The sequence below is a fragment of the Orcinus orca genome, chromosome 7, assembly GCF_937001465.1.
Source record: "Orcinus orca chromosome 7, mOrcOrc1.1, whole genome shotgun sequence".
In the NCBI taxonomy this organism is placed as follows: domain Eukaryota; kingdom Metazoa; phylum Chordata; class Mammalia; order Artiodactyla; family Delphinidae; genus Orcinus; species Orcinus orca.
The window spans coordinates 46726176-46751112 of NC_064565.1; the positions used below are offsets into that span (position 1 = coordinate 46726176).

The window sequence follows — 24937 nt, forward strand, 5'->3', positions numbered from 1 at the left end:
CACACAACCCACCTTGGCTAAATATAGGTGCTCTTGGCAAGGTGCCTACCTGATGCTCTACTCTTCCGACAGGATGGAGGTGACAGTCTTAAGCCAGAAGGGATCCTGTGTACAGAACCCCTTTTGGGCCATTCTTACAGGAAAGAGAATAAATTATTTTTCTTTTCTTTTACCCAAACACTCTAAGTATGTGCAAATTATGTATTCATATGGATGAAGTTTGGAAGAAAATACAAATGAAAAACATTTGATTCATCAGGTTGGCATGATTTAAAGTTCTCTTACTTTGATTTTATTTTTTTCAGCTTTGCTCAAAAGGTATATGAGATGCTTGTAAGAAAACACACAATAAGATTTTTTGAGATAATAAATTTTAAAAGTCAGCATGGGGGAAATTGTTATAGAATATAATAAGAATGTGTGTGTGTGTTTGTGTGTGTGTGTGTGCAAACACATGAGAGAGAGAGAGGCAAAAAGAAAGAGAAAGAAAGAAAGAGAAAGAAAGAAAGAAAAAAGAAAGAAAGAAAGAAAAAAAGAAAGAAAGGAAGGAAGGAAGAAAGGGAGAGAGAAAGAATCTATTAGAATGCCGAAGGACTGGCCTTAAAATTAGCTATGGTAGCAACCCACTGGAACCTTTAAATTTTAAGAGTTCTGGGAAATATCTCCCTTACTGCTTCTTTCATTCCCCCCAAATCCATGTTATGGATTGATTAACACAGTATAACTGACGTGTCATAACTGGCTATTGAATATACATTGAACCAAAACAAGGATAAAAACCATAGATTTGCTAGTATGTTTGTTTAAATTTAGGTCCCCTCAGTAAAGATAATAAGTAGTTAATAGTTCTTAAGGATGATGATTTAACTGATATGCTAGGATGAGGTTGACATTGAGAAGGAGAAGAGAGAAGCAGCATTCCCAGGACAACTTCACTTGCTCTTGTTCTAAAATCAGACTCTCTTTTCCAAAACTGCTCTTCTCTCCTTTTCTCCTGAGTCCCAAAGAACCATTTCTGAGATGTTGAGATATAGTCCTGGCCTTTTCCAAAAGCACAAAAACTCCTTTCTGTCATTAGCATTATTCTCACTGTCCTTTTCAGTGCCACCCTGATTTCTGACCCTTGCTGTGTGGCTATCGCTTGCTGCATGTGACATGCTCTCTAATGTGGGCCTTCAGCATAAGGATAGTCTTATTATCTTTCTCTACTCATCATGTTTGTTACCATCCACTGATATTTTTCTTAACTTGTCCCTTCCCACGGCTTCCCCCCATCCTCACCTTTCACAGTCGTCACCATTTCTCCTAGAACATCTTAACCTGACGTTGCTCAAAATCTAATCGTATCTTACCTCCATCTAGACCATGATTTGGCTGTGACCTCTAAATTCCCATGACCATTAATGCACTCTCCTGGTTACTGAAACACTCCTTGCTGTGTGCCCTTCACTAACCGTGGCCTTGAGAATCTGTTTCAACTTCTCAGTGAAATTCTAAGCTTAGGAAGGAAACTCTGTCTTTTACTTTATTTTGTATCCATTTAGCACTGAGCACAGTGCTGTGGACTCAAAAGATACAAGTTTACACAATATGGTTTTAAAGATAAGATTCTCTGAAATGATTTTTGAATACTGATACTATTTTTTAAAAAATAAATGATAGATAACTATTCAAATTAGGCTTGCAAGAAGTCATTTTACAAATTAATAATGACTTCCTAATTTTTCATTTTGAATATATGGAATATGTTGGTGTCTCGTTTAAGGTAAATACATCCTATTCTAACACTATTGTCTATTCATTAATTCATGTTCATTCATTAATTCATATTTTTGTTGTTGTTTGGTTTGTCATTTTAATGTTTTGACTTTCAATGGTTGAAAATCTCCTTATCTTATTTATGAGAACGTTTTATGCCAGTAAATAAAATACAATTTCATTTTGCTTAGAATTTTTGCCTATAAAATATGCTTCAGATAAAATACTGTTTTGACGGTTATTTCAAGTTTCCATATTTAACCCTTTCTTTATAAAAAGCTAATCCTTGCAGTGCTTACTATTAATTATTGAAGTTTGTTTTAGCCAGCAATAATCAATACGTACACACAGGCTTTGGTAAAACATGGTCCTATCTACTGGAAATGCAGAGCAATTCTACTTAGAGAAGTCTGTCCTGTGGCCTGCAGCTAGAGTGAAGATGTAATTCCAAAAATGAACTTATTTTAAGAGTGCACTTCCTGAATCTGCATTTAGAGAAAAATGACTCAAAGACATGTTTGCTGCCAATATTTAGTTTTTTAGAGGACAGTAAGAATTATAGCATGCTCTTCTAGCACTGCTGTGTCATCACGATGTTAGCCAATTGTTTATTTTAATGCTTTGCTTTTCCTACAGTACTCTGGCAAGCCCCTCAATAAAGCAACTAGAATGGGCCTGTTCTCTTAGCCCAGAGCTGGGACTGTCAACCAATGATTTGATTCCTTCCTACACAGCTAAAGAGAGTTTTCTTTTGGCACATATGAAAAGCAAAAGATAGCACCGTGCATTTGCCACAAACCAGTCCAATTTACTGAGGGGAAAGAAAAACCTTTATAGAACCTAAATTTCCACCTCTCCCCTACTCTCCCAATCCTAGTGAGGTCAAAAACCACAACTAATGAATTACTGAAAGTAAACTGACCACATAGCCTTCCAAACTTCATGCTTCTAGATGTGTGTATCAGGCTGAGAGAAAAGAGAAACTTTACTGTTATATGAAGTTCAATGTCCTTAGTTTTACATAAGATTAGTATTTTAATTGGTGAAATGAGATAGCTTTTGTGACTAATAGTGATAGAAAAACATTATCTAAAATTGACTGGAAAAGCTCTGAGACCTCCCTGAGAAACCGAACAAGGGCAGGGGAAAAAATAAATCTCACAAGATGGATTTAAAAGGGTTATTTCCTGCCTGCTCTTCCATGAGTGTACACAAAGCAATGTTGCTTTTGAATTGGGTGTGTGTATGTGTATATGCACATTAGTGTGTTCGTGTGTGTTAGAGCACAGTGTGCTGTTTCACTAAAAAGTTGTATCAGGAAGCTGGAAATATAAAGCAAACTTTGTTTAAAGGGTGCAGGCTAGACCATAACAAGACAAAGGTTAAATGTGGCCAAAAGATGACTATAGAGCTTTTGACATTTTTACTTATCACACTCTCCCCACAACTAGGGGAATGATAAGGAGAGAGATGACCAGAGGATATAAAACACACTTCTGCTACTGATTCGAAGAGAAGAAAACAGTTCCTAATTAATGTAAAACTGAGACATGTTAAAGCAAATCCGTGACTTTGTCATCTAAATACCGCCAGAGACCTAGAAGTATTTATGCGAGAGAGGAATTAGTGAATGTAGAAATTCGAACCTGTGTACACTTCTTTTTTACACACCTCATCCAGGGCCCAGTTTAACCATCATAAAATTATTTATCAAATTCTTATGGTGATACAGCCTCGAGTACTCTTGTCCCAGAAAATAACTCCCTGTTGGGCTGTCCTGGGTGACCCATTCAGAGAAGAGCCTCTCAAGAAGGGAACATTTTTTTGCTCAAGGTTCAGAAAATGGGGGAAAAAGAGCAATGTTTGTTTAGAAGCTCTGTTTTGTTGTTTGCTTTCAGAATAAAGGGAGCTTTTTAGAGTCTCCTCTATGTTTAAAACAAATCTATATTATTCGAAACTAAAACATCTTCTAAACTGGCCCCACTTCTAAAACGTTGGTGTACAGGTATGTGTGAGAAGGGTCAGTGCAAAGAAACTTGAGTACAGTATTTTAAAAGGCCTTTATGACCTGCCTTCTCATTTGTTCCTTAAAATTATTCTTCAAGGCAGGTACTGTCGCTGTCCCAGCTTCACCTGTAGAGAAGCTGAGACTTAGAGAGGAAGCTGAGGTTTCAGATTGCGGCAGGCAATGCAGTTGGTGGCCGTTCATTTCATTCCACGCCTGTTTGCTCACTGCCTGTCACGAGCCTGGCAGCTGGGACCTTCCATTCTCCATGTACGTCATCGTGTTTGATCCTCACAACAGCCATGCCAGATTGATAAAGTGCTACAGATGAGGGAAAAAGCACAGGGAAAGGTAACTTGCCCAGGGACTCACAGCTCATGAATGGTAGGGTTGGGATCCAACCCTCAGTCTTCTGATTTTTCTTCACTCGGCAATGATTCAACCACACCAGGTTGGCTCTCTCCCCACCCCACCTGCTCTGCCCTTATAGTGACCATCCACACCTCTACCTCTCCTGGGTTTGCCAAGCCTCTCTGAATAAAGGGGATCTGCCCCTTGCTGAGCCTCACCAAAAAGGTTCTTATTTATGTTGCAGGCAGTGATTGTGTGTGTGTGTGTGTGTGTGTGTGTAGATTTTATCTGTGTGTGGAGGTTTTTTATTCTAAACAATCCTCACAACAATACTATGAAAGACATACTACCTCTCATATGATTTACAGATGAGAAAAGTGAGGTTCTAAAAGATTAACTGATAGGTCTGCTGTCCCAGCAAGAAAATTTTCTGACTTCTAATTCTAGTGCTCTTTCCATAGGATACAGCTCCTCTTTCTTTTGTTTCCTTATAATCATATGACTTTAGCAGAAAGTAAAACATCTCTCTTCCTTATACTTGGGGTGGGTAGCTGCAGGGAGGGGGATAGGGTCAGAGGTATACGAGGGGAATTATTTGTGCACGTCAGGTACCTTGTCAGGGAGAAAATTTACAGGAAATCATTTTCTATACAGCACTAAGCAAAGGTGACTCTATAAAACTGCCCAACAACCACAGCTCAGCAGTGGACAAATATCTCTGAGTGCCTGCCTACTCTGCAATCTAACATCTGAGCGTGGGTCCTGCCTTCAAGGCAAACACATGAAAACGTTCTTCGGAAGCAGAGTAAACTACTGGGACAAGGAAGAGAAAGGCTGAGCCTGGCCTGAGAGAGGGCAGAAGTGTTTCATCTGAAACCTGAAGGGGGAGGGAGTTAGAGACACGGGAAAGGGGGTAAAAAGAATAATCCATTGAGAAACTGAAGGAAATCTGACATAGGGTTGGGGAGAGCAGGGAGGGTAGAAATGAGACCATAGAAGTAAGCAGAGTCCAGATCACGCAGGACCTTGTTAAGGTGCTTCTAAGGACCAGAGAGAAAATGTTCAAAGATTTAAAGCCCAAAACAACACTTTAATTTACCTTTGCTCTGGCTCTCATGACCCAGAGGGAAGCACTTATGAGGCTAAAATTACATAGAGCCTCACCGAAAGTTCATACTAGATGAAGCTTCAGGAGAACTCTAATCCTGTCCCCTGCGTTACAGAGAAGTCTGAGGAAGGAAGTGACTTGTCCAAGGTCACAGACCCCAGGAGAGACAGAACTACCTGAAAGGTGCCCTAACCTCCACCCAGAACTATCTCTGCCACATCATACCACCTCCTGCTCTTTTTCTTTTTTTTAATTTCATTTATTATTTTTATTTGTTTATTTTTGGCTGCGTTGGGTCTTCATTGCTGCTCGTGGGCTTTCTCTAGTTGCGGTGAGTGGGGGCTGCTCTTCATTGTGGTGCACGGGCTTATTGCCGTGGCTTCTCTAGTTGCGGAGCACGGGCTCTAGGCACGTGGGCTCAGTAGTTGTGGCTCACGGGCTCTAGAGCACAGGCTCAGTAGTTGTGGCACACTGGCTTCGTTGCTCCATGGCATGTGGAGTTTTCCCGGACCAGGGCTCGAACCTGTGTCCCCTGCATTGGCAGGCGAATTCTTAACCACTGCGCCACCAGGGAAGCCCCCACCTCCTGCTCTTCTCCCTCCCATCCCTACCTCACTCTAACAGCTGCCTGCTCAAAACAGACTATTGTTGAACTGGTGAATATTGATGCTGGTGGCTTATATTTCTAAGCCCGAGTCCAGTAGCTTTGATGGGTAGGCAGTTACCTCAGGAAACACAGCTTCAGCCTTTGGAGTATGGGTGCTGAGTGTGACTGAAAACTTCTAACTTAGTAGTCAGGCAATTCTGACTAAATGTCAGGGCTAGTCTACCCTAGAAAGAACAAAACATAAAAGTAAAAATTTTATATCACTATACCCTCTTATCAGTGAGAGGAAAAGAAGCTTCAGTAATTCTAAGGTCTTGCAGAAAAGAATATAATTCTGGACAGAGCTCCTCATCTAGATGCTCTATTCTCTTTCTGATCCTCCCAAAGATACCAGAGCTTGGAGAGGAAAGGCCCCTGAAGGCTCACACTGAGGCAGTAGTTGAATTGCAAATAGAAGCTGAGAAAATATTCTCCTCGACCTTCTGTTCAAACCTGTGAACACTGAGACTTGACCCACATAGTCCATTTTGACTGTTTTGGAATAAAAATGAAAAATTCATAGACATGAGGGAATATTATCATTTCCTCAGTCGTCTGATTTAAAACCTTCTTTATTCGATAGGCTACATACAAATCAGGTTAGTGGCTGAGCCTTCAGCACGTACAAGCCAAGAAGGCAAAACGCATCACTTTCTGAGTCTCTTGGTAAATGATGAGCCCTTGATAGATTTGGGTTAAAGGACGGCCTGGGAAAAGGGCAGTGCGTGCAGTCAAAATGGGTGCATGTGCTTTTGCATAATCATAGGACCTGGCACGGGTTTTTTACCATGGAACTTACAGAAATATTTTTATCTCCATCATCTCATCAAATCTTTACAGACATTCGGTGATGAAGGCGTTGCAATCTTCATCCTAACAGCGAGGAAACTGAGGTTCTGAAAAGTTACGTGACTTGCCCATAGGCATGCAGCCAATAAGTATCAGAAAGGTCTCGGTATTTAGTCATCTTCCTCAAGTCCAGAGTGTTTCTCTCCCACACAGTAGTGGACCCACTTTGTGCAGGACAGTGGAGCCCCCCACGTTAGAATCCCCCTTTAATTTTAGTACCTGGACAGACTACAGTAATCTCAGTCTAGACTTCCCCCAAACATACAGGTTACAGGTTGGGTTAATTTTAAAGTATAGCACAAGGCCTGTAGACTCTAAATACCTCACTTGTGTGATGACTGGGCATATACAATACAAATATGAATTCTTAACCTCAAAAAAGATTACACACTCAGAAATAGCTTGCATTTAACTTAGACTTGACTTGAGCTGCAACTCCTCCCTCCAATATGGCAGAAAGGTTTCCAGTGGGCAAACTGGAGGAAAGGAAATTTGCTTCAGTTGGGTCAATGTAGGATAACTTGAAACAGTTTCACCACCTATGGGGAGTAGATGACAGTCCATGTGTAAGAATGATGCAAGAGTTAATAAGGCTGAAAGTCTTTCCTCTCTGACCCACTGTGCCTTTGAACAAAACAAGCATGCTGGGTTTTCTATACACCTGGAAACATGTTTAACCTGTTTAGTAATGCAGGAAACCAGGTACCTATAAATGATAGAGTAGCCTGGCATCTCAGCCACCCAAACCAAGACACACTACGAAACTTTGTATTTGAAACCTCTCACATATCCTTCTGTGCCCCTCTTCCCCATCTTTTAATGCCACCCCCTTTTCCAGGCACCAGTATGATCTGTATAGCATAATCTTCCACAGGGTCATCTTCAATGTGATTCCTCAAATGCATCTAAAATATATATTTGTCCATAACTGGCAGAGGTACTATTTCCTGGGATAGAAATCCACATTGGATCTAGTGGAATCCTTCCTGATCTACCTATATAGACTCCTGATGGGGAAATTAAGGCATCACAACAGATAATGGAGAGGAAAGGAGGAAAGAAGGAGCAGGTATTTGGTGAAGGGAGGTGCCTTCCCCAAACCTCTCAAATCCCTGAGCATTCTTTCAACCTCCAATTTCAGACTGGCTCACATTACCACTTAGAACTTTCTTCTAAAAGAGGCCAAAAAAATCGACTGTTTTATAAGATGAGAAGATTCATCTTCCTTGTTATATAACATGAGTTAGCCTGCTTAGTTCACTCTCCCCAATGTATTTTCATTTGTAACTAGATGTTTCTAAAGTCGACCTAATTTTAATAATAAGCAGCTCTAGGACTTCACAGCTAAGGCCTGCTGATTCAGATGGCTCAGGCAGAATTTGTGCAGCTGACCCTTCCTTTCTATTTTATTTTTTTAACATCTTTATTGGAGTATAATTGCTTTACAATGGTGCGTTAGTTTCTGCTTTATAACAAAGTGAATCAGCTATACATATATATATATCCCCATAGCCCCTCTTGCGTCTCCCTCCCACCCTCCCTATTCCACCCCTCTAGGTGGTCACAAAGCACCGAGCTGATCTCCGTGTGCTATGCGGCTGCTTCCCACTAGCTAGCTATTTTACATTTAGTAGCGAGAGTGGCATGGACTTATATATACTTCCTTTTTAGAATTGATTTATTTTTTTCAGGACCAAATGTTGTAAAGAATATTTATGTGTGAAATGTGCATTTCCCATTCATTTACACTATAAAATTAGAGATGAGAGAGTCACAGGAGGTCACTGATGTTTTCTATACTCTTCCTTTCACTCAGGCCAATAAACTCCTCTTAGCTTTACTTCCTCTTTCCCAACTTAGAGCCCAAGATGGAATATTTAACCCTACTTCCCCAGTACCTTCAAAATCCTCTACCACTTTCCTTTTTACCTCATTTTCTCTGATGACCTAGATCTGGATTAAACTATTTGTTCACATTCTCATATACATTCTTTCCAGTGAAGGATGTTACATTTGGTAGTTCATTTGACTTCTTAAGCTTCAGTCTGCTCTATTTGAAGAAGAGTATAATAGTATATATTTCAAGTAGTTGTTATAAAGATTGAAGTTAACTATGTACATAATAGTATTTTACCAACTGCAAAGTGCCATTCTAATGTGTTTTTTTCTATGGCTTTTACTCTCATCTATTTCTTATTTTCAGACTAAGCACAGTGTAGTTATGTTGTCTGGCAGAAGTACCTGCTCCCACAAAATGCCACATCTACAGCCAGCCGCTTTTATTCTTGTGGACCTAATATTTCCTGAATAGTTATTTCTGGAGCCAAACTGGACCAGAGCTGGAGTCCCAACTCTGCCATTTACTAACAGTATAATCATGGACTAGACTCCCCATGATTTCAATTATTCTTCTATAAAAAGGGAAAGAGATGCTGTTAGTCTGAGGTTTAAAATGAAATAATGCAGAAGGCTGATAATATTTATTTATTATCATTGTAATTTAATGATCACATTACTAAGAGTAGCTGCGTTAGAAATATGGCAAACACTCTTTGTGAGGTTCCCCTGGGTTCCATCCTGTGAAGAGTTACTCAGGTGGGAGATGGGAGAATGTCAGCAGTGAGGCACGATGCACTTCAGGGCATGGAGAAGTCCCAAGACCAATTACAACCCACCTGAATACCAACTCCCACTGTAGCCATTGTCTCACTTCCATGCCAGCAAAATTATTTCAACTGTGGCTACCCTGTAGCAGAGAGGGTCTCAGCAAAGACCCCTTAAATAGATAGAGAAGCTAGCTATTTAAGAGTTTAATTAGTATAGAATACATATCATCTATATCCATAAATACATTCACATGCAGTGGGAAAGAATATTTTCTTTGGCATTTGGCTGAAGGCCAACTGGGAGGGCAATCATAAGCTACTTGGTAGCATTAGCTGAATTAACGTTAATTAAGTAACATTAAATAAGAGAATAGGCATGTTCTCTTGTGGTATATAACCTAATTAGGATAGCAATAGCTACCATTTGGTGAATTCCTGTGCCCAGAAACTGTGCTAGTGTGCATTCTCACTAAACTGTAAACCTCTCTTCAGTAAGAACCATTACCTCACTTTACATATGAGGAAACTGAGGCACAGAGAGATTAAGTAAAGTATCAATAGACAAATATCTGAGAAATATTGGCTGTGGGCTTCAAAGTAGTGTCTTAACTACCTGCAAAGCCTATGTCCTTTCCACTGCAGGGTAATGCCTCCACAGGCCATTCTCATGTCTGGCATGTCTAGGCCTCTTATAGCAACAATTGTCATTTGGTATCCTTCCTCTGCTCTATTATTTTGTTTATAACTCTCCCCAACAAAAGCACATGAGAAAATCATCTTATGGATAGATAGATATAAAGATAAAGATATAAATAGATGATGGAAGGATGGATGGATAGATAGATAGAGGGATAGATGGTGTGAGTGTGTGTGTATTTACACACAATTGCACTCTGTGACTTTTAAAACCACCTTGTGGATCTTGTTGGCACATCTTTTGTGCTCTGCTTGTGTTATGGCCCAGGTGTGCAGAGCAACTTGTACACAATAACCTCCCAACCACCAGTGTCATCATGTGCTTTGTGGATGAGGTGTGGTCCACTCTCCTGAGGTCTGTTCATAGTGTCCTCAACCGCTCTCCTCCGCACCTCATCAAGGAGATTCTACTGGTGGATGACTTCAGCACCAAAGGTAAGAAAACTACCCCCTGGAAAATCAAACTTTGATATGAGGCAATAGCAGCTTGGATGGAAATTACAAAAATTACAGGATAATTTGATAAAGCATAAACATTTTACAAATGTCAAATCATTTTCTCATGTTGTGCCTTAGAGGCCAAAGTCCAAACGTCTATGGGTAACAGAAATTCAGCTCAACTATCCAGGGCCTTGTTCAACTAGCCACCGCAGACTTCCCTTTAGCTATGACTTCTCTGCCATGTAGAAGTGATTTTCTAACTACAGCTCCTTGAAGTTCCAGAGACCATAAGATGTTCTCTACAATTGCATAAATAACTTTTTATGGAATCTAACAAGCAAAAACTCCATAATTAACGGGATGCCTTTCCTATTGATAATAGCTAGAGTTATAGTAAACAATGAAATGGAAGGCCTATGTTCTCTTCTTCAAGAGCCAAGCCTATTATATGTTCAGCTAAGTGTTGAGAAGACAAATTGCCAAAGGGACAAGAAAAATGAGGTTCCAACAGAGTTCAAAGGCAGAATCCACCACTGTCTTTACTTTTGTGTTTATTACAGTGAAGAATCTCTCCCTTTGGACTGTCAAAACAATTGTGTATGTAAATGGTCCCATGACTGCCAGAGGTCCTAGACCACATTACAAATTCCCAAAATGCAACCCACTTCAGAAAATTTTAGAAAGCAGCAAAGAGACAACAATCTTAATAGAGCAGCTTAGCCTGGTCATGACCCCAAGGACAGGAGCCATTTCCCTCAGCCTCAGAGTACCTACCAGGGTCACACTGAGCTCCAGGAGCAGGGAGATACCTAAGGAAAACTGGTTGAAAATTTTAAGAAGTGGCCTCGATAGCATAAACAAATAGCATCGAGTTACCAAGCAGAGAATAGTTCCTTTAGGAATGGCCTATTCGGATTTCGTGGGACCCAAAACTTCTATGGGGTCCTCTTTAAGAAAAAGAATTCACAATTAGTTGAAAAGTGACCAGCAGAAGTATTCCTAGAAGACATTCCTACCTGGGATATGTCAATAACTTAATTGCATATAGAAGTAACTGCAAGCTACATAAATATACCCCACAAAACCCCCAAAAAGAGCAAGAGAGCAGAGGTGTGATAGAGGGGGTGTCATAGTAGGAAGTGACAGTGGTCTTAGCCAATTGCAGTCACAATATATTCCTTTTGCAAGTTTTCCAGTTTGCATACAATGCTTAGACTCTCCCCTAGGTCTTAGAAGGGGCCTTAGCAAGGGGAAAAGGTTGTGCAGAAACCTGAGCTTTATTTATTTCAAGGTAAATTTGTACCTGTCCTGACAAGTCCTCAGAAAAGGTGAGCCCTCCTCTCGGTAACTTGGCTACACTGAAAAGACGGATTCGGGTTTTGGGAAAACGGAGAGCTTAGAGTATTGAACCCAGAGAAAAATCCATCCAAGAAAATGACAGCGTGGTTCAAAGAATAAAGTTTAGTAACTATAGTAAATGTCATAGTTTTGGGAATTTGATATTGAAGAGGCACTTCTAGTATTGTCCAGATCTCATTAATTAAAGTGTTTCCTTGTCTATCCTTTCCCTGATATAGACTACCTGAAAGATAACTTGGATAAATACATGTCTCAGTTTCCAAAAGTTCGGATTCTTCACCTCAAAGAGAGACATGGCTTAATAAGAGCCAGGCTGGCAGGGGCACAGAACGCAACAGGTAAGAAGCTGCTAATTTTTTGTTTTGGTTACATTTTTATTTTAGTTTTTTTCCCAAATATACAGAAAATTTGAAATAATAATACAGTGAACACTCATATATCCATCATTTCGTGCCACAAAGTTTTACGTGCTTCATCACACACATACACAGACACATACATACATACACTCTTTTTCTGAACTTTGACATCATGACACCATATCTCTAAGTACCTCAGTAGACATCTCTGAAGAATAGAGACATTCTCTTACATTAGCATGACTTTCATCATCTAAATATCACCTAATAAATGATCTTTTCAAATTTCCTCATTGCTCCCCCATTTTTTAATAACTGTTTCTCACTTTTGAAATTAGAAATCTAATTCAGTGTCATGCACTGCATTTGGTTGCTTGGTCTTCCTAGTCTCTCAGTCTAAAATAGACAAGTCCACATACATTACTTACTTACCCTTGAGTTGTTTTTTTTTTGAAGAGTACAGGCCATTTACTTCGTGCAATTGACCATGTTCGGAAATGTTCTCACTGTTATCTCACAGGATGTTTTTCATGAATACCATATAGAATTCTATTACATAGGTGATGGGAATTGTGAACTTCTTATCGCTTCAAATCAAGAGACACGATGCCAGGTCGTCCCAGTGTTGGTGATAATAATTTTAAGCACTTGGCTAAGATGTTGACAGCTAGAGTTTTCCTCAGAGTAGGAAGTAATTTGTGGGTGATACTTTGATCCATGTGAGTATTCTGTTTCCTCACAACATTTTTTTTTCACTGCTAGCATTCTTTCTTATATTTTAAAATTTCTTATGGAAAGGCGTTTTATTTTAAGTTTAACAATGTGTACATGTCAATTCCAAACTCCAGTCTATCCCTCCCCCCCCACCCTTCCCCCTCTGGTAACTATAAGTTCATTCTCTAAGTCTGCCCTCACAACATTTTATCCAATAATCTAGCAGCCATTGATGATCATTGCTTGAAACAATTATTACACTGAGGACTGCAAAACTGTTTTTCTAAATCTCTCATTCCTTCTTCTTTTAGAGCTGGCATTCAACTTGTAAAGAAGACATCTCTCTTTTACTTTTTCTCTTTGCCTCTCTCTCCCCTTTCTCCCTCTTTCTCTTCCTCCTTTCTAACCCCCTGTTATGCCCACTTCACTATGGATTTATGCCGTGAAAAAGTCAATGTGTATATTATCAGCATTAGTATTAGTATTCATATTTGTGTGTGTGTGCTCAAATCATCCCAAATTTGACCACTAGGCACCCCTTTAAGCCTGTGACTTTTTGACCTGACCCCATCGGTTTTGAGAACTTCAGAATTAATTATCTCTCCCCTGACTTTTGTCTGCTCTTCCAATTGCCCTCTCTTCCCAAAGAGTAACATGCCTTCTTTTCCTCACCTCTTTTTAGTGTGTGGGTATTAGTGGGTGAATGGGGGAGAAGGTATATTTTTTCTCTCCATAAGTATTCTAAAAATAGCATCAAACATTTTGGTTCATTTTCACATCCTCTCTGGATGCACTTGTACCCCATAATAATAGTTGACCTTATGTACTAGGTACCATTCTACACACTTTCTATATTAATTGATTTAATCCTTACAATAACTCTATGAAGTAGATACAATCATTTCCCTCATTTTATAGATGAGAATAAGGAGGCACACTGAAGTTATAACAAGTTCTCCCAGCTAGTAAGTGGTAGAGCCAGGATTAGAACCCAGAAACCTTGGCTTTAGAACCTACACTTGTTTCTACTACATTTTGTTGCTTCTAGACATTTAGCCACCACTCTGCCCCTATAAGTCATAGCATTGCAGACCTCCACCAGCTTGGATTCAAGCATTGTCTGAAGCCGGATTATCTGCTTACCAGAGTTTCACTGTCTTGCAACTAGACCCCAGATTTGGAACTTTTCTTATCCCATTGGTTTGCTAACAAATTTCTTCTCTCTGTAATGGAAGTTTTAAATTGACAACGAGCACATCACACCAAAACGGGCATTGTGGTGACAGCTAAGATTCTTAATTATGGACTGCATTTGGAAAAATTTAATGAAATTCTCCATTTGATTTCCTTTGGAAAGTCATTATCCACAAATGATACAAAAATAAAATAGTCAAGAAATAGTCCAAGTGGATAACTTTTGAGCTGAGATCTGTGTGATGAACATTCCCAGGCAAAAGGAACAAGAAATGCAAATGTCTCAATGCAGAAACAAGCTCTGCATATTCAAATTAAAGAAAGAAGTTTATTATGGCTGACGGGTGCTGACCATGGAGGGAGTGGTAAGAGATGCATTGGGGGAGAAAGGCAAAGGCTGTCTTCTGTAAAGTTTTCTGAGTCACTCAAGAAATGCAGGCGATATTCTTGGTATAATGTGAAGTCAATGAAGGACATTAAAAAGGAGAATAAAATTGTCTGACTTACATTTTAAAAGCTCATTCTGGCCATTTTGTAGAGAATAGACATTAGGGAAGTCAGAGAGGACGTAGGGAGACCAGTTAGGAGGCTACTGTAGTCGTCCAGGTACCAGAAATGTACCAGGGCAGATAGAGGAAGTGGTCAGATTTAGAATTACTGTGGACACAGAGCCTGCAGGACTTGCCATCAGGTAAGATGTGAAGAGAGTGTTAATATGAGGAGTCAAAAAAACCCCTAGGATTGGAATCTGAACAAGTTGGTGGATGGTGGGGCTATGACCAGAGGCACAGGTTTGGGATTGCAACTGAGCTCTGATTTTGTCCATCTCAGTTTGAGATGAAAATTTACACATCCATATAGAGAAAGCTGATGAATACAGGACCAAAACTGTGCTGCTTATAAAAACTGTCTCTCTGCCTGCCTGGAGCACAAGGCCTGCTGGTAATGATCTCCAGAACAGCCCAAATTGTTAGACAGTATGAGAGGCCACCTTCAGAAGGGGTGCAATGAACTTGATCAAAGTTATTGCCATTGGCCTTCTCAATAACTTATAGTTACCCATAAAATGATTTCTTTGAATTTAGTAAATGCAAATGTAAAATTGTAAATTTGTTTCTCAGCCATTCATTAACACCCTTGAACACATTAGCTCAGCCTTAGTTTAGAAACTTTCAAACTCTTTTGACCGTGACCCATGTTAAGAAATGCATGACGATTCTAATATCTGCTTTTCTGTTTTATTTATTTTTTTTAGATTCTGGCCAATCTCAATAAATTGTTTTAATGACTCACTAAGGGGGCACAACTCTGAAAAACTTCAGCGAGGTGCATCTTAACTGCTTGCCACTGTGCGGCAGAGACTGACTTCCCAAACTATCACAGAAGGACTTCTCTTCATTTCCATTTTTTGTGGACACCTTTATAAATGATAATAAAAATGAATTACCTAAAAAAGAAATGGGAAAAAAATAGCTATATACACAATTATATATACATACGCACATATAGATATATACATAATTATATATATGTGTGTGTGTATATATATAACACACAGGTATATGAAATAGACAATAAATTAACCAATTACTCTGGCAAACTGCTATAAAGTTTCAAAACATTTGTTCTCAATTTCTGTCCCTATCTCCCTATAGATGGCAGTGTCTATGGCCCATACTTTGAGCAGCATTAGTAGAGGGCTGATGTCTGAGTTTGGAAAGAAGCAGAAATGTCTGTTTGATGGGGTTAATAACAGCCTCATCTAAAGATAAATCCAACTGCCCTGAAATGCACCTGAACCCTGTGGAGAGTTTAAGGGAACTCAGGAGGTCCTGTACCAGATTTAGTCAAGGATGTAATTCAGGGACCATTCAAGGATGGCACTGAGCAGGGCTGGCCAGCCTAGTGAGTCCTCCCAAACTCTCCCAGGCATTCCCTTGACCTCACAAGTAGAGCATAGGCAGCAGCCTGCGGTGGATTTGAAGAGTCTCTATAATCAGAGATCAGCAAAGATACCAGTGTAGAAATCTTCTCTAGAATGCCTGACCAAACAAAGAGATCAAAGGTAAGCCTCTGAATCCAGAATCTGACAGGCCTTGACAGCTACTGCTTCCTAAAGACTTACCCCTTAGGATTCAGAGAGGAGGGAAGAGAAGCCACAGGCAAGGTTGAGATCAGATATCCAAGGACATGCAGAAACAGAAGTCGAGTTAGCCACATTTGGTCTCAGAGTAATGTCAGGCTCTCTGAGAGTCTGAAAGAGTCTTCTACAAAACAATAAGGCAAAAGTGTAACTCTCTGGCTAACTTTTAGTGTGTGGAGAACAAGTGACATCTAACTTCTGGCCAACTCTCAGGTCTCCTGAAGAGCAACAATCTTTCTGTAAATTTCTACAACTTGTTCCTGCTGCAGGGAAGACACGTGATTTCCTCACCATCACTTATAAATCATTCTGTAAAATTAAATGGGCAGCAGGTCCACATTCATCAAGGAACTCTAAGCACAATCTCCGTCACTAATTGGTGCTAGCAGCAGTATCCTAAGTTGGTCACCTAAGTATAAGTGGGGGTCTGTGCTCAACAAGGACAGACAATTTTTCAAATGTACAGTTCACTGTGAAGTACATTCACACTGTTGGGCACCCAATCTCCAGCACTCTTTTCATCTCATGAAACTAAAACTCTGTACCCATTAAACAACTCCCCATTCCCCCCTCCATAAGCCTTTTAAAACTACCTCCTAGTCTTACTAGTTCCCCCACTTTAATTCCTTTTCACTCCTATAATGTGGAGCGATTTGTCCTCTTCATCATTCCTAAGGCCAAACTTGGAATCTCAAACTCTTCCTTGTCTTCTGCAAAACAAAGTCCCAGTCCTCTACCCCAGAGTTAATGGGACCCACCCTCCTTAGAAGGGACAAAAGCAACTAACTTTAATACTAAATATTCCCTTCAGAGCCTTGGCTCCGCATTCTAAGTGGCTGATCAATTTTTTCCAAACATAAATAATGCTTGCTCCAAGGGACTGCTAGAAACAAAATTTCTTTTATGTCATTATGGAATGAAATTAGAGAGACAAGGAAGAAATTCAGTGAGAAGAAAAGACTACTGCCTTTACAACCACATTTCTGGATCAGTCCCCAGGACCTTTGAACGTGACGTACACACATTCAGTGTATTGCATTTTCAAATAATTGTTCTTTTTCTGGCTCTGTAGGTGACGTGTTGACATTCTTAGATTCTCACGTGGAATGTAACGTTGGTTGGTTGGAACCTCTTCTGGAAAGAGTTTATTTAAGTAGAAAGAAAGTAGCCTGTCCAGTAATTGAAGTCATCAATGATAAGGATATGAGGTAATATTGTCATATTCCACAAGATACTTAAGTGAGTTTTAACCAGCAGCAGAAAGTACTGGTCATACTCCTAATATGTACATTTTTGCAAATCTAAGTAATACACAATTTATCTGTTTAAATAAATGGAAATACATGATAGATATCTTGAGATGAAAGCTGATCAATCCAATTGTTTATTTGATTATCACAAATTCTTAACCCTTAATGCTAATAAATACTAATACTCATCATCCAGGTCTTTCCTCTTTCTATTCAGCTGAACCCCCAAATATTTATTTTCCTTAAGATTAGTTTTTCTTTTTGTGGTATCTGTATGTATACATATATATATGTACACATACACATATATATTCCTAAGTGGGTTTTTTTTCCTCAAAAATGGCCGGAACATTATTAAAAGAGAAGTGTAAGTTAAAAGTGAGCAATCCAGCCAGTTAGTCACCGATGCAAATTATACTCATACATTTTGTTGAAATGTTGTTAAAAAGTTCATGATGATCTAAAATCATCTGCGTAGGCACTTGTTTCATTTACTTGCACAAGACATGATGTCGGGTTGGTTAAGTGTATGTGTATGATCTCAGGTAGCACTTTGGTTTTTTTTTCCTGGACTAGTTACATGACAGTGGACAACTTTCAAAGAGGCATCTTTGTGTGGCCAATGAACTTTGGTTGGAGAACAATTCCTCCAGACGTTGTTGCAAAACACAAAATTAAAGAAACTGATATAATAAGGTAAGTGTGTGAAACTTAAGATTAGGAAGGAGTCATATATCTTTTTTATAAAGGCATAGGAAGCAATTCCACAAAACAAGTATACGCTGTCAGTCTATAGAACACCAAGAATTACAGTTCTAGCCAATAAATGACCAAAAGCAAACAATGTTTTCCTGAGAAGTTAGTTTCCCACAACCAAAACTCACCTTTTCAGTGGGCTATTGCACCCTATCCAGCCCTGAACCAGGGAAATTCACAAACACTACTCTTGTTCTCTGGGATTTGCAAACTAAGAAATATAAGCCACTTAAATGTGCTGCATAAATGCTATATAAACACACATAATATTAAAGTCAACATGAGTAAAAATTAAGAGTAAATAATAGTAATAGAGATATCATTCTAATTCTTTTTGAATCTAATCCTGTACTTTCTATGGGAAGGGTGCAAAATTCTGTGAATAAATTGAGAAATAGACACAGAAGCTGGATGCGAATTATAATTGGGGCTTTATTGCTGGAGAAACTGGATTGAAGAACACAGCTTAGACCTGAAGCCAAAGTGGTGGGAGCTTCCTAACACTTCCCCCAAAGTCTAGACCTGCAGGATGAGCACTCAGCCAGCCTCAGGCAGAGAAGGGGGAGCCCTTGGTGACCACCATGGGAAGTGATGACTGCCTTGTCTAACTGCTGACTCAAATGTAGTTTCTGTTCCCCATGACCAATAACAGCAGTGAAGGCTCTGGAGTCAGACCCTTTGGGTTTAAATCTGAACTCTACTAGGTACTAGTGGTGATTTTTAAAAAGTTTCTTAACCTCTTTGAGTCTCTGTTTCCTCATTTTTACTTTAAGACTAACGGAAGTATCTACCTCGGATTGTTTTGAGAATTAAATCAGATAATACTATATATAAAGTGCTTTAAAAAGTGTTTGCCACATAACAAGCTGCTGTCAGTATAGTTTGTGTACAGTTGAGGCAGTATAGCGGGGGAGAAATCATAGAGTCAAGCCAGACCACCCAAATGTGAACCCCAGATGTACAGCCTACCAGTCTGTGACCTTAGGAAACTTTGTTACCTTTTCTGGGTTGTAGTTTCTTAGTGTTACATACAGGATTTTTGTGAGGCCTGAGTTAATACATATATAACACTTACAGCAGTGCCTGCCGGGTCTTCCCTAAACAGCACTAAATAACTGTTATTAAAAATAACATCTCTGGAGAATTTGTGTCAGGGCATAAAGGACAAGTAAGAATCCTAGTTCCAGGCCCCATCTTTGCTGACCCTAATCAAGTTCTGTCACATAAACCAGGGAATTTGTCACTTAGATGCTATGTGTGACTTCTTTCAAGACCTCCCCATACTTGGTAAATATTCTAAAATGCCTCCTAGTAGAGAACCCACTCTAAAAGTTGAGCTCCCATGACATGTGAGATTAAAAAACCAACTTTTCTTTTTGTAGATGCCCCGTCATGGCAGGTGGATTATTTTCTATTGATAAAAATTACTTTTTTGAACTTGGAACATACGATCCTGGGCTCGACGTTTGGGGTGGAGAAAATATGGAGCTCTCTTTCAAGGTATCACCAAGTGTTTCTCAAATTCTCTTTACAATTAAGAGTTTATCATTTTTAAACAGTTTCATTTTACTAATACAATCAGTTATGTTACTATCTCTGGGAGGAAATTTCACAGAAATATTAAGGTCTCTGGATTAATGTCTTCATATTCCAGATTGAATTTGGAAGAATCAATAACTCTCATGAAATTTATTGGAGTTCCCTCATATTTCACAACATGGTTTCTGCATCTGAATGTGGGGGAAATAACTGTCTGCCATTCAATGTAAATGCTGTGGGATGCATACTTGACACAAAATTACTCTCATAGGTTTTTCTAATATATTAGAAATAATGGAATTATTTAGTAACGGGCCATCTTGGAGAGCACAAGTGACAGAAGGATAAAAAGAGCCACTAGGGAAGGCCACCAACAGGCGATAGTACAGCATCTTAGGACGTCTCAGATAACTGGATATTTATATAACCATTGATTCATACCTGAGAAAGCGGTGGCAGCAGCCACAGTGGAGAGCATCCAAAGCACCTGCTTTCCTATGGAGAGGGGTGTATATAGTAACAGGGGTATTACTTTGAGCTCTTGATCAGGAAGAATTGTCTTCAGTTGTGTCCACAAGTCATACAGATCATTCCAAGATGTGAGAAGGGGACAGTGAAAAAAAAAGGAAATATATATTCCTTTCCTTGATCTGACTAAAGCAGGAACTCATGGTACATATTTCATACATTGGGATTCTGTTAGGATTTTTTTAGAAAAAAAACAAGATTTGCACAGGATAGGAAAAGAGAAAATATATATTTTAATAACCCTAAAATGGTCCACAGCAATATACAAAACTAAATAAACCTGTTGAGTTTAATTTTCTGTTGAAAAGGATTTCAGAAGTGAAGAGTAGTACTTCAACAGGGGGAAAAAGTTGCCGGGTGGCTTCTTGTCATTAATTGCCCATGATTTGTGGGCAATCACTGGATAATTGGTGTGTGTCATCAAATTGTTCCAGGTGTGGATGTGTGGTGGCGAAATTGAGATCATTCCCTGTTCCCGAGTGGGCCACATATTCCGAAATGACAATCCGTATTCCTTCCCCAAAGACCGGATGAAGACAGTGGAGAGGAACTTGGTGAGGGTGGCTGAGGTCTGGCTTGATGAGTACAAGGAGCTCTTCTACGGCCATGGGGATCACCTCACAGACCAAGGGTTAGATGTCGGAAACCTCACCCAGCAACGGGAACTTCGAAAGAAACTAAAATGCAAAAGCTTCAAGTGGTACTTGGAGAATGTTTTTCCAGACTTGAAGGCTCCCATAGTGAGGGCAAGTGGTGTGGTAAGTTCAAGCAGCAATTTAAAATCTGACTTCGTCAAAAGACAATGCAAAAACCCTTTTGAAAATGCATGGGGAAGAATGAATTATTACATTATAAGTAAGCAGCAAATATGAGTGCAGAGGAGACCAAGCGTGGTTGAGGACTATATACATTGGGTAAACTTGAGGAAGGCTTCCAGGCGGCCATGCTCATTGATTAATTCAGCGAACACGTACCGAGTGTCAAGAAACCAGGCAGTATTTCAGAACTGGATTGTAGGGTGATGAATGAAGTAGACTTGATCCCTTCTCTGTGGAGCTTGAAGTTGGGTAGGATAGAAAGATAATAAACAAATAAGCAAGTAAACTGTAAATAAAAAATATAGTAGCTTTTATTTAGGGAACTGGCCACAAGTCAGGAATTATTCTTAGAGTAGTCAACTCTGTGGAGACATTGAAGGCCAGGCCTGAAAGACCAAGCGCTGGCCAAGCTGTAAAGAAGAGAGCCGTGGGCAGAGGATGCCCTTTGTGCAAAAACTCTAAGACGGGTGAAAGTTTGAGGATTTCAAGAACTGGAAAGAAGATGGATGTTGTTATCAGGGTGCGAAGGCGGGAAGGATGGCACCAGATGAAGGTGAAGAGAGAGGAAGGAGATGCATACACAGGTCCTTGCGGGCAGAGTAAGGATTCTCTCTCTCTCTCTCTCTCTCTCTCTCTCTTCAGAATGTAATTGGAAGTTGCTGAGTAGGGTTAAGCAATGGCATGACGTGATTTAATTAGAATTTTAGAGATTTCAAAGAGGGATTGAAAATAACAGAAATTGTCAGACAATAGCTGGGAAAATTCCATGGCACAAGGTAACATACCAAAAGGAAAGAAGCCAAACTTGATAGGTTGGATAGAGTACAAAGCTAAGAAAAGTCAAGGAAGGAGAGAAACTCTAAAAAAAATAAGAGAGAAAACAAACAAAAAGCCATTTCAGGGCTTCCCTGGTGGCGCAGTGGTTGAGAGTCCGCCTGCCGATGCAGGGGACGCGGGTTCGTGCCCCAGTCCGGGAAGATCCGGAGCGGCTGGGCCCGTGAGCCATGGCCGCTGAGCCTGTGCGTCCAGAGCCTGTGCTCCACAACGGGAGAGGCCACAACAGTGAGAGGCCCGCGTAATGCAAAAAAAAAAAAAAAAAAAAAAAAAAAAAAAAAAAAAGCCATTTCAAAACCATTCTAGGAGCGAGGCTTAATTTGAAGAAGATGACAAGATATGAGAACACTTACCATAGACTGGGTTTAGAGATGGTTAGTCAAGCCTTGACCTAGAGGTCTTCTCCTGTAATGCAAATTTTTAATCTTTTTTTAGGTCATATTTTTTCAGTTCTCCCTAGAAAGTGGATTGTACAAACCCAGTTTTTCTCTGCCTAGGAAATCTCCTGATGACAAGGACACTTAGTAAAGCCATTCGCCTTGATGATATAAAGGAGATCCCAGAAAAGTGAGAAAGAGAGGAAACTAGTCTGAGAATTTGTTCTGCTTTAATAAAATTCAACTGACAAATAAGTATATGTAATCTGTTTGTGTATGACATAATTGCCACCTTTGTAGGTCAAAATGCAATAGTCGCTACTTCAGATGGTTCAACCTGATATTTTATCTTAGGTAACTCATTAGCAAGAATAACCTGGGTTAATACACTGTTCAAATAATATGCTTGTAAAATAAATTTACATTTTTAAGAATCTATTTCCTGAGCAGGATAAAATAAAAAGAAATTATCACCGTAGTAATTTTTTCCTGTCCTAACAACACAGAATCTCAGCAAGAGCATTACTGAACTTTAACCACCAGAGGGAACTAAAAAACTATCTTTTGCTCCTCTTTGAGGCTAGCTTGTATAATAGTTCCCGTGAAATTTTTGAAGAGCTCTCCTAATGAAACAGCCTTCTGCTGATGCCTGAGTTTTAATACAACAAAATGTGGAAAATATTTTTTAAATGATTTTAACAAATTCTTTCTATTTTCCTCCCTATTTGCTGCCTTCCTTAGACAAATTTTAATAAAATGACATTTGCTCCCTTCTGAAGCAACCAGTAGGGAGTATTATTACTATTAAAACAAACAAACAAACAAACAGAAAACCTTTCTCCAGGCAATTCAGAGTAAGATTAACTAGACCATTATTTTGGATAGATAATCATGTAAAGTTCCAAGAAAATAAAATCCACAGCTTTTTTTTACTTGCTCCATATTTTTCCCTTCTTTAAACCTACACACTGAGGAAAGTTTGACTTTTTAAAAATAAGAACTAATCTTTTCTCACTGAACCAAAAATATTTGAAAATAATAAAGTAAAAGAACCTCACCAATAATTCGTATTTATATTGGATAAAACTCAGCAAACAGCTTCTAGCCTAGTGTTTAACAACTCTGAGATAAACCATAGGGAACTCCCACCTCCTAATTGGAAATGAAATAATTCAAAATGGATAATTTAAAATTTGTGTACTTCCTAATTTAAAAAAAAAGATTGACATGGTTTACAATAAAAGCATGGATATAATTTTTAAAAAATCAAAAGTTAAAAACCAGTTTTCAAAACTATTCATAATGAGATAAAGAATAACAATTCCTTAGCACTTCATAGACCATTCCTATATGAAGGAAAGCAGTTTCTCCAGTAATTTCCAAAAGAAGGGAAGGGAAACCGATCTTCATATGAAGTGGGAGAGGGGAGGCAAGGGATAGAAAAGTTTTCTCTCTTTCTAAGCCTTTCAGTGCTTGGAAGAAGGGATTGTGAGAAATAAATACAAAGAAATCAATTAAACCAGGCGATCCCAAACACTGTTCTGAGCAAAGTTATTAGTTGTGCAGTCAGAAATAGGATTCCGTGGTCAAATGTATTTGGCAAACTCTCGTACCACATCGCCTTTCAGAGCCGCGAGCTAAACATTAACCTGCACTCAGTACCGAAGGTTCTGAGAAGTTCTGGAGTAAGGCAACCTGTTCAACTGTACTGAAGCCAGAGTTTTCCAAATTCATTTGAAGATAAGATATTTTCTGCATAATCTACAAGTACAGGAGTTTATATTTATTTCTGTTAAGATCCAGAGAGCAATTGGGACAGCATTTCCTTCTTTCAACTCCAGGAGTATTCTACCTCTGTGCACTTCTATTTATTAACCCTTTCTCTGAAGTTCAGGGTGGTGGATTCCTTCTGTAGGTTCTGACTGCTCCCACTTACTAATGATGGGTTGTCTCCTCCCAAACTTGTCATTGTCTAGTCACAATTTAAATTGTGAATAGAGCTTCCTTTGAGGATTTCTGATGGAGATTCTGTTCTTCTAGAAATGTTTTGCTTGCCAGTCACCCCAGAGGTAACAAAACTGGTAGATTTTTATGTTTATTTTTGTGCTTTGAGGGTTCTATCAGTGTTCCTAGCCAATGCTAGTGGTGTAAGTGGGCATCTCAAACCAAAATGAAGGTTGATGTAAGGTTTCAGATTCCCATGGGAGAACCTAGCTTCCCATTTGTCCCCCTGTGCTAATGGGTAAATTGTTTTTTCCCAGTACACCATTCCACTGAGGGTCTAACTTTTTAGCTTCCCATCATGTGCGGACGACCTCAATTCCAGCTCTGGCTTATCCATGCTCACTATTGGTCCCCTGCTTGCCAGCATTTGCAATTTTCCCTCTTGTTTTTACATTTTATTCTGCACTTTCTGGACCCTAAAGATGCCCCTTAACTTTCTCACAAGAAAAGTTATGCATGTAAAAGTGAGAACCAACCCACTGAGCACTGCGTTATGATGTCTGTCAACTCTGTGAGCTACATAGCCTGCGTCCTACAGCGCTCCAGGGTTAGAGCCCTTTGTTAGGCGCCCTGGAACAAAAAGGACACAAATAGAGTCCCTG

General features: G+C 39.4%; 1 protein-coding gene across 2 annotated transcripts in view; it reads left to right on the forward strand.

Annotated features, from left to right (window-relative positions):
- The window catches only part of GALNT5 (polypeptide N-acetylgalactosaminyltransferase 5), a 36846-nt gene that overhangs the window by 4099 nt on the left and 7810 nt on the right, over positions 1-24937 (forward strand). The window contains exons 1-7 of one of the 2 annotated variants that reach the window (XM_033400013.2): positions 4613-4655; positions 10287-10454; positions 12038-12157; positions 17302-17437; positions 18056-18175; positions 19618-19735; positions 20737-21060. In XM_033400013.2, the coding sequence (XP_033255904.1) occupies positions 4613-4655; positions 10287-10454; positions 12038-12157; positions 17302-17437; positions 18056-18175; positions 19618-19735; positions 20737-21060 (1029 nt within the window). Of the gene's footprint in view, positions 1-4612; positions 4656-10286; positions 10455-12037; positions 12158-17301; positions 17438-18055; positions 18176-19617; positions 19736-20736; positions 21061-24937 lie in introns of those variants that run through there. The other variant, XM_004276793.1, reaches the window with a different exon arrangement.